The 13,474-nt window shown below is 47.5% G+C and overlaps 1 protein-coding gene across 2 annotated transcripts in view; it reads left to right on the top strand.

Moving 5' to 3' along the window:
• The first annotated feature begins 514 nt into the window (after positions 1–514).
• The window catches only part of lrp6 (low density lipoprotein receptor-related protein 6), a 58,658-nt gene continuing 45,698 nt past the window's right edge, over positions 515–13,474 (top strand). For both annotated transcript variants that reach the window (XM_072377947.1, XM_072377946.1), the window contains exons 1-2: positions 515–826; positions 6,560–6,956. In XM_072377947.1, coding sequence (XP_072234048.1) covers positions 772–826; positions 6,560–6,956 — 452 coding nt within the window. In that variant the 5' untranslated portion in view covers positions 515–771. The remainder of the gene's footprint in view (positions 827–6,559; positions 6,957–13,474) is intronic.

Genomic DNA, 13,474 nt, shown 5'->3' with positions numbered 1-13,474 from the left:
GTTAAAGGATCCATTTAAGCTGACAGAAAAGCTTTATCTTCAGCTTTATCACACTTCTGAGCCAACTGTGAGACGTTCCAGCAGAAAGTTGAACAGAAACAAAACTCACGACTGAATAACATCTAAAGCTCATTCAAAGAGCATTTTAATGACTTTAAGAGCTAAAAACTGACAACACTCACTGAAATGTGTGAAAAATGAGTGAATTTTGGATTGAAACCAACAAAGCACGGGCTGATCTGTTTTAATTAGAGCTAATGAGGGGCCCTTTGGGGCCCCCGGGTTGTGGGGACCCTTTTTGTGTGATAAAGTAGTCCCGCAGGAATGTGCGCGTTATCAGCGGCGCTTCGCTCTTTGCGGGCTTTCGGTGGTTTGCGGCTGTTCCGCCTGCGGTTCTGCGGAAGATGTCTCTGCTGTGACGCAATCTGCGGTTGTGCGCGTGCAACGTGAACAATAGAAAGCAGCGGAGCGGAGAGGCGGAGGAGGAGGAGGGAGAGCAGGGGGGTGGTGCGGGGAGGGAGCAGCTTCCTCACAGCGGAAGGAGACGACGGAGCTCCTGCAGGACAATGTGAGACACAAGAAGAGGCGAAACGGACGCAGCAGCGAGCAGCCAGCCGGGATGGAAGCGGGGACTGTGTAACTCGCATTGGAGCTGAAATCGATTGGGAATTCTGCGGGAAATCCGCCTTTTTTTCTTCCGAGGAAGCGGCCGCAGCGATGGGAATACTGCGCTGAGGAGACGCGGCGGCTGGGCCGAGAAACGGGAGAAAGATGGGTGTCGCGCTGCGGAGTCTGTTGTTGTGTAGTTTCTGTTTTCTCATACGAGGTGAGTTTGAGCTCCAGACGGCTTTAAAAATACTCTTCTGCTCTGTTTGGGGTGTGCGGGGGGAGAAAAGTGCCGCTAACCGCCGGGGGCAGCGGGTTTTCGGTGGATGTTTGGAGCTCGGCCCGAGCGGAGCTAACGTTAGCTTCCTGCTAGCCGCTTGTTTGTGCTGGAAAACAGGAGCCACAAACAGTCCGTGTTTGTCGGGAAAACATCCCCCTGAGACCCCGCGGAGAGCCGCTGCCTGCCTGCTCGGGCTAGTTTTCACACCGCGAGCGTGTTCGTGTGTGAGGGGTTCACTCGGTTATCGGCTGATGTTGGTTTTCCAACTTTGTATTGTGTAAGTTAAACAGGCTCCTCGGGAATAGCAGCAGTTAGCACAACAGATGCTATGGAAGCTAGTTAGCTGCTGCTAACAGGTTGGCTTAACTAGTCCTCAGGCTGAGATAATTATCCGTTTTTACTGCAGGTATCTGAGCACATTCTGCTGTAAAACTGGAAAACAATCACATTAAACTCGGTTTACAACAAACATATGTGACATTAACCGGAGTTTACGAGTTAAACAGGAAAACTGAGTTAATATTTACCTGGTAAAACACACACCTGTGCCACAGTTTGCTCAGGTTGAAGGTTAACCATTAAAGAGTTAACCATTAAAGAGATAACCAAAGACCATCAGAGCTGAACTGATAGGTTAAAGAGTTTTAACCTGTAAAATAAGCGCAAAGTTCATAATCAGAACAAAGTCTTTGGAATAAAGAAGTCCTCAAAGGTTAAACGAGCATTAACAGGTTAAAAACGGGCAGGAAATGATCATTTACCTGGTTAACAAATGGATTAATGAGGGAAATATTGTTTGGACATATTTAACCAGCGTTGAGCAGTAATAAATGATAAGAAGAGAGAAAAATACAGTTAATATTCACCTGATACAACACATTTCTGTGAGAAACAACGAGATTTAACAGGAAAAAAGATAATTCAGAGCTAAATGAACACATCAAAGACCTTTTTAATGACTTTTAGAGCTAAAAGATGTGAAAATACATAGAAAAAATTAGTTGAACTAATGTGTTAAACTGACACATATGCATTTGAATAAATGCTAAAATGTATTTCTGAGGCAGAACAGTAATAAATGATAAGAAGAGAGAAAAATACAGTTAATATTCACCTGATACAACACATTTCTGTGAGAAACAACAAGGTTTAACAGGAAAAAAGATAATTCAGAGCTAAATGAACACATCAAAGACCTTTTTAATGATTTTCAGAGCTAAAAGATGTGAAAATACATAGAAAAAATGCTTATTTAAGTTGAACTAATGTGTTAAACTGACACATATGCATTTGAATAAATGCTAAAATGCATTTCTGAGGCAGAACAGTAATAAATTATAAGAGAGAAAAATACAGTTAATATTCACCTGATACAACATATTTCTGTGAGAAACAAGAAGGTTTAACAGGAAAAAAGATCTTTCAGAGCTAAATGAACACATCAAACACCTTTTTATGACTTTTAGAGCTAAAAGATGTGAAAATACATAGAAAAGTGCTTATTTAAGTTGAACTAATGTGTTAAACTGACACACATGCATTTGAATAAATGCTAAAATGCATTTCTGAGGCAGAACAGTAATAAATTATAAGAAGAGAGAAAAATACAGTTAATATTCACCTGATACAACACATTTCTGTGAGAAACAATGAGATTTAACAGGAAAAAAGATCATTCAGAGCTTTTTAATGACTTTTAGAGCTAAAAGATGTGTGAAAATGGATAGAAAATGCTTATTTAAGTTGAACTAATGTGTTAAACTGACACACATGCATTTGAATAAATGCTAAAATGCATTTCTGAGGCAGAAGAGTAATAAATGTGGAGCTGAGGTGCAGCTGGTCTGAAGCAGAAGTTTCCGAGTGTGAGTCAGCCTCAGATAAAATCAGTAAAAACACCTCGCTCCAACCCGTCTCTCAGTTTAGTTAAATTCCTGTTTGTTTGACAGATCCTGACTAGAACAAATACACAAAGTCTGCTCTCAGGTTTCTGCCTTTGAAATTCCTTCAGAGGTGATTTATCTGAGCTCCGCAGCCACATCACAGAGGTTCACGGCCTCCTTTCATACCTGAAGTCGCGTCTCCTCACACTTCTGAGGCCTCTGGGTGGGACACACAAAGAGAAGAACTGAGCCAGAACCCTGCACTCAAAGAGGGGGGGGGGCTGAAAGCCGATCAATAACGGCATATCAGCACTAACTATTGATCAGCTGTTTACGATGCATCACTTTGTCCAATATTAAATCAATAAGAATAAGAATGAATCAGCTGATCAGCGTCTGCTGGCAGGTGCAGACGAGAGGTTGATCAATCATTTTAAGCACTTTGATTATTGATCCGGCAGCTGGAAGCCGTTCAGCCTCGGATCCAGTTTCATTCAGCTGGAGGTTGTTTTAGAGTCCAGAGACGGCAGGTTTTCCCCCGTCTGAGGCTCAGTTTGGACCTGAAGCACCAACAGTCCGTTTGGTATCTGTGGGGCTGGTTAGCTGGTAACTAACGGTTAGGTTAACCAGGCAGATGTGAGTTCAGGTGGTTAAAGTGTGGGGCTGGTTAACAGGTCAGCTGGTAACTAACCCAACGGTTAGGTTAACCAGGCAGATGTGAGTTCAGGTGGTTAAACTATGGGGCTGGTTAACAGGTCAGCTGGTAACTAACCCAACGGTTAGGTTAACCAGGCAGATGTGAGTTCAGGTGGTTAAACTATGGGGCTGGTTAACAGGTCAGCTGGTAACTAACCCAACGGTTAGCTTAACCAGACAGATGTGAGTTCGGGTGGTTAAAGTGTGGGGCTGGTTAACAGGTCAGCTGGTAACTAACCCAACGGTTAGCTTAACCAGGCAGATGTGAGTTCAGGTGGTTAAAGTGTGGGGCTGGTTAACAGGTCAGCTGGTAACTAACCCAACGGTTAGCTTAACCAGGCAGATGTGAGTTCAGGTGGTTAAAGTGTGGGGCTGGTTAACAGGTCAGCTGGTAACTAACCCAACGGTTAGCTTAACCAGGCAGATGTGAGTTCAGGTGGTTAAAGTGTGGGGCTGGTTAACAGGTCAGCTGGTAACTAACCCAACGGTTAGCTTAACCAGGCAGATGGTTAACAGGTCAGTTGGTAACTGACCCAACGGTTAGCTTAACCAGGCAGATGTGAGTTCGGGTGGTTAAACTGTGGGGCTGGTTAACAGGTCAGCTGGTAACTAACCCAACGGTTAGCTTAACCAGGCAGATGGTTAACAGGTCAGTTGGTAACTGACCCAACGGTTAGGTTAACCAGGCAGATCTGAGTTCAGGTGGTTAAAGTGTGGGGCTGGTTAACAGGTCAGCTGGTAACTAACCCAACGGTTAGCTTAACCAGGCAGATGTGAGTTCGGGTGGTTAAACTGTGGGGCTGGTTAACAGGTCAGCTGGTAACTAACCCAACGGTTAGGTTAACCAGGCAGATGGTTAACAGATCAGCTGGTAACTAACCCAATGGTTAGGTTAACCAGGCAGATGGTTAACAGGTCAGTTGGTAACTGACCCAACGGTTAGGTTAACCAGGCAGATGGTTAACAGGTCAGCTGGTAACTAACCTAACGGTTAGGTTAACCAGACAGATGTGGATATTTTTGGTCCCGTGGTAAAAACAGTCCAGACCCTGACTGAGATCCGGACTCTGCCGGGTTTTATATCCGGGTCTGTAGTGTAATCTGATTACTTGAGATGCTTTAAATGACGTCATCAGAACCAGAACCATGTTGATACCTGAAACTCTGCATGTTCATATAAGTAAAGAGAAGGGTCCGAGTTAAATGCTGCTCAGGAAGGTGAGATGGACCGGGCCCCCTGCGGGTCGGGTCAGAGCAGCTGTGTGGCACAGACCCTGAAGGTGTCCGTGTTCTGGTTCTGTAAATATTTGGGAAAGGCAGCCGAGCTCTGACCCGGCGCCGGATGTGTCGGACTGTGGGTTGGGCCCAGAGCCAGCCTGCAGCCCAGAACCCTCAGGCTGACCACATGCTGTGGGGTTCTGGAGCTTTAACATCCTGGAACCCGGAACCTCGGCTGCGGAGTGAACCCCCAGAACCAGAACTCTGAGCTCAGGTTCTGCTGCTTCTTCCCAGTTCTTACTGTTGACCCAGAGCAGCACACAGCTGGTGCTGACCCAGAACCAGTTCTCCTGATACTGTTGGTTCTGAAGGGCCCGGCTCTGAGCCAGAACCATCTGAGTGGGTCGAACAGGAAGTTGTTTTGGTGTCAGACAGCAGCTCAGCAGAACAGATGGGACAGAGGTTTGGAACGGGCTGAACCGGACCTGAACTCAGTCCTCTGACCTGGGGGTAAATGCTGCCCCGTGATTGGCTGGGCTGGCCTCCTCTTCTCCTATTGGTCGTCATTTTCTGTCGTTGATATGAAAGTTTGTTCTGAAATAAGTCCGACTGGTTCTGGATCCTGTGGAGCAGAATTTTTCACTTTACTGTGTTTACTGTTCTGACTATTATTGGATGTCTGTGAGGAGGAACGGGGAGTTTACTGAGTGTACTTGAACGCACCATGAAGTCTCACCAAAGAATTTAGCAGGTGTACCTTAAACGCACCACGGAGCGCACCGGTGGGTCTGAAATAAAACCAGAACCAGAACCGACAGAACTGTCCTTTGGGTCTGAAATAGAAACAGAACCAGAACCCTGCTGACTGTCCTGTGGGTCTGAAATAAAACCAGAACCAGAACCCTGCTGACTGTCCTGTGGGTCTGAAATAAAACCAGAACCAGAACCCTGCTGACTGTCCTGTGGGTCTGAAATAAAACCAGAACCAGAACCCTGCTGACTGTCCTGTGGGTCTGAAATAGAAACAGAACCAGAACCCTGCTGACTGTCCTGTGGGTCTGAAATAAAACCAGAACCAGAACCCTGCTGACTGTCCTGTGGGTCTGAAATAGAAACAGAACCAGAACCCTGCTGACTGTCCTGTGGGTCTGAAATAAAACCAGAACCAGAACCCTGCTGACTGTCCTGTGGGTCTGAAGTGAAACCAGAACCAGAACCCTGCTGACTGTCCTGTGGTTCTGAAATAGAAACGGAACCAGAACCCTGCTGACTGTCCTGTGGTTCTGAAATAAAACCAGAACCAGAACCCTGCTGACTGTCCCGTGGGTCTGAAATAGAAACAGAACCAGAACCCTGCTGACTGTCCTTTGGGTCTGAAATAGAAACAGAACCAGAACCCTGCTGACTGTCCTTTGGGTCTGAAATAGAAACAGAACCAGAACCCTGCTGACTGTCCTTTGGGTCTGAAATAGAAACAGAACCAGAACCCTGCTGACTGTCCTTTGGGTCTGAAATAAAACCAGAACCAGAACCCTGCTGACTGTCCTTTGGGTCTGAAATAAAACCAGAACCAGAACCCTGCTGAATGTCCTGTGGGTCTGAAATAAAACCAGAACCAGAACCCTGCTGACTGTCCTGTGGGTCTGAAATAAAACCAGAACCAGAACCCTGCTGACTGTCCCGTGGGTCTGAAATAGAAACAGAACCAGAACCCTGCTGACTGTCCTTTGGGTCTGAAGTGAGAACAGAACCAGAACCGACAGAACTGCGGGTCACTGTGCAGATTTTACATGTTTTTAGATGTTTTTGGTGAATCTTTGAGTGTTTTCCTCTGTCTCTGAACCTCTAACCGGTCCGGTTCTGTTTGTGATGGCAGGCGAGCCGCTGCTCCTGTACGCCAACCGGCGGGACCTTCGGATCGTGGATGCGGCGCACGAGAAGGCCAACGCCACGGTGGTGGTGGGAGGCCTGGAGGACGCCGCTGCCGTGGACTATGTGTACGCACAGGGCCTCATCTACTGGAGCGACGTGAGCGAGGAGGCCATCAAACGCACCTTCTTCAACCAGTCGGGCGCCAGCGCCGTCCAGACCGTGGTGCCGGGCCTGGCCTCCCCGGACGGACTGGCGTGCGATTGGTTAGGAAGGAAGCTTTACTGGACAGACTCCGAAACCAATCGGATCGAGGTGTCCGAGCTGGACGGATCTTTGAGGAAGGTTCTGTTCTGGCAGGAGCTGGACCAGCCCAGAGCCATCGCCCTGGATCCAGAACGCGGGTGAGTCCAACCGTAACTAAACTTTGTTACCAGGCAGGAAAAAGGCTCCTAACTCAAGGGATGAACCAGTGTTTTATCTGCACATAACTTAGCAAAGAAGCCATTTTAAACTGGATCTTTAGGCACTTTGTCACAAAGACACATCATTTGTTCCCATTTCTTTAGCTGCATCTATGAAAAACAGCAAAGAAAACACAGTTTGACAGACAGAAAATAGGATTTCTGCAGCAACAAGGTGATTCCCAAAGAGCTATTAGCTGAAAACTTGGCATATCTCAGCATGGTGTGCAGTGTGTCCTTAAAACATTTGAGGAAACTGGACAAGTGGAGGACAAAAGAAGAAGTGTCAGGCCTAAAAAACTATCTCCAGCAGATGAACAGGATCTGAAAGTGATGTCCTTAAGAAAGAGGAAAAAATCCAGCTGTGACCTGACAGGACCTGAGAGATGCATCTGGACCTTCAGCTGATCCATCTACTGTTGGCCCAAGCCTCATCAGAAATGGGCTCCATGGAAGGGTGGCTGTCAAGAAGCCGTTCTTAAGGAAGGGAAACAGGGAGAAAAGGCTGAGCTGTGCCAAATGACACAAGAAGTGGACTGAAAATCAGTGGCAACAGGTCTTATGGAGGGATGAATCCTCCCCAGAGCCCGGACCTCAACATTATTGAAGCAGTGTGGGATCATCTGACAGAGAACGGAACAAAAGGCAGCCCACATCCAAAGAAGAGCTTTGGGATGTCCTTCAAGAAGCCTGGAGAACTATTCCTGAAGACTCCTTAAAGAAATGACAGAAAGCTTGTCTCAGAGGGTTCAGGCTGTGTTGGAGAATAAAGGAGCTCAGACCAGAGATTCACTTTAAAGCTGCTGAGAACTGATAAAAACTCTGTTTCTGCCTCAGATTCTGGGTTTATGTTCAGGTTTGAACATGTTTCAGTGAATCTCTGCAGCTGCTTCCTGGTTTTATATAAAATACAGCAGAAATGAAGCTGATCAGTTGATCTGTCAAGACCAAACATTCATTTTAATATTAAAGAGGAAAATCTTCACAAACACTCTGATTCCAAACTAAAAGCGACCTTTTTCCATCATATTCTGGTTTTAAATGGTTTTAACTACAGTTTCTCCATCAGAACCAGAATTTAACGGGTTTTACTGAGACTCTAAACACTTAAACCTGGTTAATCTCTGCAGCTGCTTCCTGGTTTTATGGATAAATGTGAAGAAATGACGGAGTTTCTTTAAAGTCTCTGACTTCCCAAACACTCATGATGAAGAAATAGTGAAATTTTCTTCATGTCTTACATGAATGAAGCTGTTTTTAACGACCTTTAACCCTGTTTTGGTGATTGATCCAAAGATGTTCTGCTCCAGGGTTAATAGGTGAAGTTTAGAGGTTTAATCCCAGATGGTTCAGCTCTCGGTTCACTTTGGGACAGGAAGAAGTTCTTCTTCTGGTTTCACGGCCTCTGAAACCCAAAGATTCCCCTGCTTTAGGTCCCGTTTCTCAGCATAAACCCAGCCTCCACCTGCTGAGCCTCCACCGCCCTGTTCCTGTCGGATTAGGATGGAAATCCATTAGGAGGCAGATAAAAGCAGCCTGTAATGTATTCATTAGTTTTATTTAAATTTGGGCCGTCTTCCCGTCTCTATTCATGGAAACTCGCCGTTTGATCCTCCGCCGGGTCGCAGATAAAAGTCTCGGCACCGGTCCGCTCCGGGTAGTTGGCTGTGGAGTCCGGTTCGTGTCTGAAGGAGTCCGTTTGGACCGGGATCGTTTTCATCTCCAGCTTTAAGTGTTTGCTGCAGCAAACCGTTACTTAGGCAACCGATTGGTCCATCGCTCATTCGTGACATTAGAATAACTTAAATTAACTCTTCTCTTGAAACCTTCCTCATCCTGGTGCAGAACGGCACCATGTCACCTGAATGTGGTTTAATGTGGAGCTGCTGGGTCGGATCTGGGCCTCTGATACTAAAGGTTTAAGCTGACAGGGGAGAAAGAGGAATAAGTGACGGTCACAGGGGTCAAAAGGGGTCAAAAGGTCCTGCAGGATGCTGTGGAAGTTCTGAACTTTCAATTCCAGGAACTGAAATGAGGAACTTTGATGGTTCATGTGTCGGTCAGCACCACGTAAAACCCCAGCTGGACGTGCCACAGGGCTGTAAAAAAACCTCTCATTCGGTTTCAGTTCCTAATCGGCTTCCAGAAAGCACAAAAAAAACCATAAAGAATCAGTTTCTGCTAAGTTTGTGAACCTTAAAACTGTGTTTCTGGCTCCTTTTTGAAGTACCAGCAGCTGAGATACCGCAGTTCACCACTTTGGTTTGCTTTACGGTATCTTTGTGGGCTCGTCACCATGGCAACCGATTCAGTGTATGGCTGTGCACGTGGAGGGCTCACACACACTTTATATCCATAACTGTAGGGGGAGCCAGAGAGCGTAAAAGTGTTGGATTCAGAGTCATTTAAAGGACTTTCTGGTTCTGTTGGGTGGAAACAGGAAGTGATGCTGCTCAGGTGGAGGAGAGTTGGAATAAGTCAGGTGGAAACAGGAAGTGCTCTGGTGGAGGAGAGTTGGAATAAGTCAGGTGGAAACAGGAAGTGCTCTGGTGGAGGAGAGTTGGAATAAGTCAGGTGGAAACAGGAAGTGATGCTGCTCAGGTGGAGGAGAGTTGGAATAAGTCAGGTGGAAACAGGAAGTGATGCTGCTCAGGTGGAGGAGAGTTGGAATAAGTCAGGTGGAAATAGGAAGTGATGCTGCTCTGGTGGAGGAGAGTTGGAATAAGTCAGGTGGAAACAGGAAGTGCTCTGGTGGAGGAGAGTTGGAATAAGTCAGGTGGAAACAGGAAGTGATGCTGCTCAGGTGGAGGAGAGTTGGAATAAGTCAGGTGGAAACAGGAAGTGATGCTGCTCAGGTGGAGGAGAGTTGGAATAAGTCAGGTGGAAACAGGAAGTGACGCTGCTCTGGTGGAGCAGAGTTGGAATAAGAGGTGGAAACAGGAAGTGCTCTGGTGGAGCAGAGTTGGAATAAGTCAGGTGGAAACAGGAAGTGACGCTGCTCAGGTGGAGGAGAGTTGGAATAAGTCAGGTGGAAACAGGAAGTGATGCTGCTCAGGTGGAGGAGAGTTGGAATAAGTCAGGTGGAAACAGGAAGTGATGCTGCTCAGGTGGAGCAGAGTTGGAATAAGTCGGGTGGAAACAGGAAGTGACGCTGCTCTGGTGGAGGACAGTTGGAATAAGTCAGGTGGAAACAGGAAGTGATGCTGCTCAGGTGGAGGAGAGTTGGAATAAGTCGGGTGGAAACAGGAAGTGATGCTGCTCTGGTGGAGGAGAGTTGGAATAAGTCGGGTGGAAACAGGAAGTGACGCTGCTCTGGTGGAGGAGAGTTGGAATAAGTCAGGTGGAAACAGGAAGTGATGCTGCTCTGGTGGAGGAGAGTTGGAATAAGTCAGGTGGAAACAGGAAGTGATGCTGCTCTGGTGGAGGAGAGTTGGAATAAGTCGGGTGGAAACAGGAAGTGACGCTGCTCTGGTGGAGGAGAGTTGGAATAAGTCAGGTGGAAACAGGAAGTGATGCTGCTCAGGTGGAGGAGAGTTGGAATAAGTCGGGTGGAAACAGGAAGTGCTCAGGTGGAGGAGAGTTGGAATAAGTCAGGTGGAAACAGGAAGTGCTCAGGTGGAGGAGAGTTGGAATAAGTCAGGTGGAAACAGGAAGTGCTCAGGTGGAGGAGAGTTGGAATAAGTCAGGTGGAAACAGGAAGTGCTCTGGTGGAGGAGAGTTGGAATAAGTCAGGTGGAAACAGGAAGTGCTCAGGTGGAGGAGAGTTGGAATAAGTCAGGTGGAAACAGGAAGTGCTCAGGTGGAGGAGAGTTGGAATAAGTCAGGTGGAAACAGGAAGTGCTCAGGTGGAGGAGAGTTGGAATAAGTCAGGTGGAAACAGGAAGTGACGCTGCTCAGGTGGAGGAGAGTTGGAATAAGTCAGGTGGAAACAGGAAGTGCTCAGGTGGAGGAGAGTTGGAATAAGTCAGGTGGAAACAGGAAGTGACGCTGCTCTGGTGGAGGAGAGTTGGAATAAGTCAGGTGGAAACAGGAAGTGATGCTGCTCAGGTGGAGGAGAGTTGGAATAAGTCAGGTGGAAACAGGAAGTGCTCAGGTGGAGGAGAGTTGGAATAAGTCAGGTGGAAACAGGAAGTGACGCTGCTCTGGTGGAGCAGAGTTGGAATAAGTCAGGTGGAAACAGGAAGTGCTCTGGTGGAGCAGAGTTGGAATAAGAGGTGGAAACAGGAAGTGCTCTGGTGGAGCAGAGTTGGAATAAGTCAGGTGGAAACAGGAAGTGACGCTGCTCAGGTGGAGGAGAGTTGGAATAAGTCAGGTGGAAACAGGAAGTGATGCTGCTCAGGTGGAGGAGAGTTGGAATAAGTCAGGTGGAAACAGGAAGTGACGCTGCTCTGGTGGAGCAGAGCTCTCTGAACCCAGGCTGGAACTCAGATCTGGACCCGGTTCAGCTGGGATGATTAATGCATCAGGTACCAAACACAAAGCAGCTCTTGTGTCACGGCGGTTTGCTCCTCCTCCCGGCCCGGCCCACATTGTTCAGACGGGGGGGGAAAAGTCCCCCTGAAATCAGACTGTAAATGCTCCAGCTCCGTGTTCTGAGTGGTTCTGTTCTGGTTCTGATTCGGCCATCAGCTGCCGTCACTTCCTGCTTTTGGGGAGGCCGGCCGGCGGCTCCGATTGTGGGTCAGAAACACGAAGTGAGGGGATGATCCGGTTCTGACGGGCCACAGCTCTCCTTTCAGAACCTTTCAGGCCTTTGGACCAGATTTCTCTGAAAGATATCTGCTTATTTCACACAAATCACACCTAAAAAGCATCAATTCTGTCCAGTTTCAAACAGTTGAATGGGAAGAAAAACACGATCCTATCGGTTCTGTTTGGATCAGCTGATCAGTTTCTTCTGCTGAGCTATTGATCAGAACCGCTTTGAGTCTCACTCCCAGTTTCCACTCACTTTACTGCTTTTGTCTCAGAACCAAACCGCTGATAAAACAGCTGAACGTCACTGAGGTTTACAGCCTTTTGTTACATTTCTCAAATAAACCCACAAATCCACTTATAATAAACTCCGACTTACAAATTGAGCTGATAAATGCAGCCGAAAGCGTGTTATTTTGTAGCTTTAAAAAGTTTCCTGCCGTTCGGCTGTTTCCACGAGAACTTATTAAAGCGAGGAATGGAAACCGAGGCGGCGGCTGCATCAGCAGGAGGTTTGTGCCGTAAAACATCCCATCAAAGACCGAATAAACTTCAGAGGAGCGCAGCTCCGGGCTCTCAGCGCCACTTTCAGGTAAAACAAAGAGGAGAATTAGCTGCTCAGCAGTAAAGCAGCTGGGAGCTGCTCAGGGAAGAGCTGGCGTTCGTCTGCGGGCGCCGTTAAAGCCGCCAAAACGCTTCCTGTGCATCTTTACGGGTTCAGCTGAGAGATTCTGGGTTGTTTTTGTCGTAAATCACTTTCAGGGCTTCCTGTTTTTGCAGCTCCGCTCGCTCAGGTGTGTTTCTGTGCTGCAGGAGCCGCCTTTAAGCGGTGATAAATCGGCTTTAATGTGTCTGAACTCTGCGGGTTTGTCGTCTCACTCGGGCTTAATGAGCGACTCCACGATAAACCCGGAGTCTCGGGTCTTTAAACGCACTTTAAGGTAGAAGAAAAGGGTGAAATGCTCTCCAATTGGTCCAATTCATGTAACCAGCTCATGTGTTTTGGTCTTTAAACGCACTTTAAGGTAGAAGAAAAGGGTGAAATGCTCTCCAATTGGTCCAATTCATGTAACCTGCTCATGTGTTTTGGTCTTTAAACGCACTTAAAGGTAGAAGAAAAGGGTAATTCATGGGTGGCGTTGGCATCATCTATCTGCGGTCTTTAAGGTCCGGTTGTGATGCTCAGCCGGGTCAAACGGCGCCAGGACAGGAAGACCCTCTGGTGACCGTTTTCTCGTACGTTACCGGGTCAAACGGCGCCAGAACAGGAAGACCCTCTGGTGACCGTTTTCTCGTACGTTACCGAGTCAAACGGCGCCAGAACAGGAAGACCCTCTGGTGACCGTTTTCTCGTACGTTACCGGGTCAAACGGCGCCAGAACAGGAAGACCCTCTGGTGACCGTTTTCTCGTACATTACCGGGTCAAACGAAGACCCTCTGGTGACCGTTTTCTCGTACGTTACCGGGTCAAATGAAGACCCTCTGGTGACCGTTTTCTCGTACGTTACCGGGTCAAACGAAGACCCTCTGGTGACCGTTTTCTCGTACGTTACCGGGTCAAACGAAGACCCTCTGGTGACCGTTTTCTCGTACGTTACCGGGTCAAACGGCGCCAGAACAGGAAGACCCTCTGGTGACCGTTTTCTCGTACGTTACCGAGTCAAACGGCGCCAGAACAGGGAGACCCTCTGGTGACCGTTTTCTCGTACGTTACCGGGTCAAACGGCGCCAGAACAGGAAGACCCTCTGGTGACCGTTTTCT

The sequence above is a fragment of the Leuresthes tenuis genome, unplaced genomic scaffold (assembly GCF_036924035.1).
Source record: "Leuresthes tenuis unplaced genomic scaffold, fLeuTen1.0.hap1 SCAF_23, whole genome shotgun sequence".
Lineage (NCBI taxonomy): Eukaryota > Metazoa > Chordata > Actinopteri > Atheriniformes > Atherinopsidae > Leuresthes > Leuresthes tenuis.
This window is presented reverse-complemented; position numbering and strand designations above follow the sequence as displayed.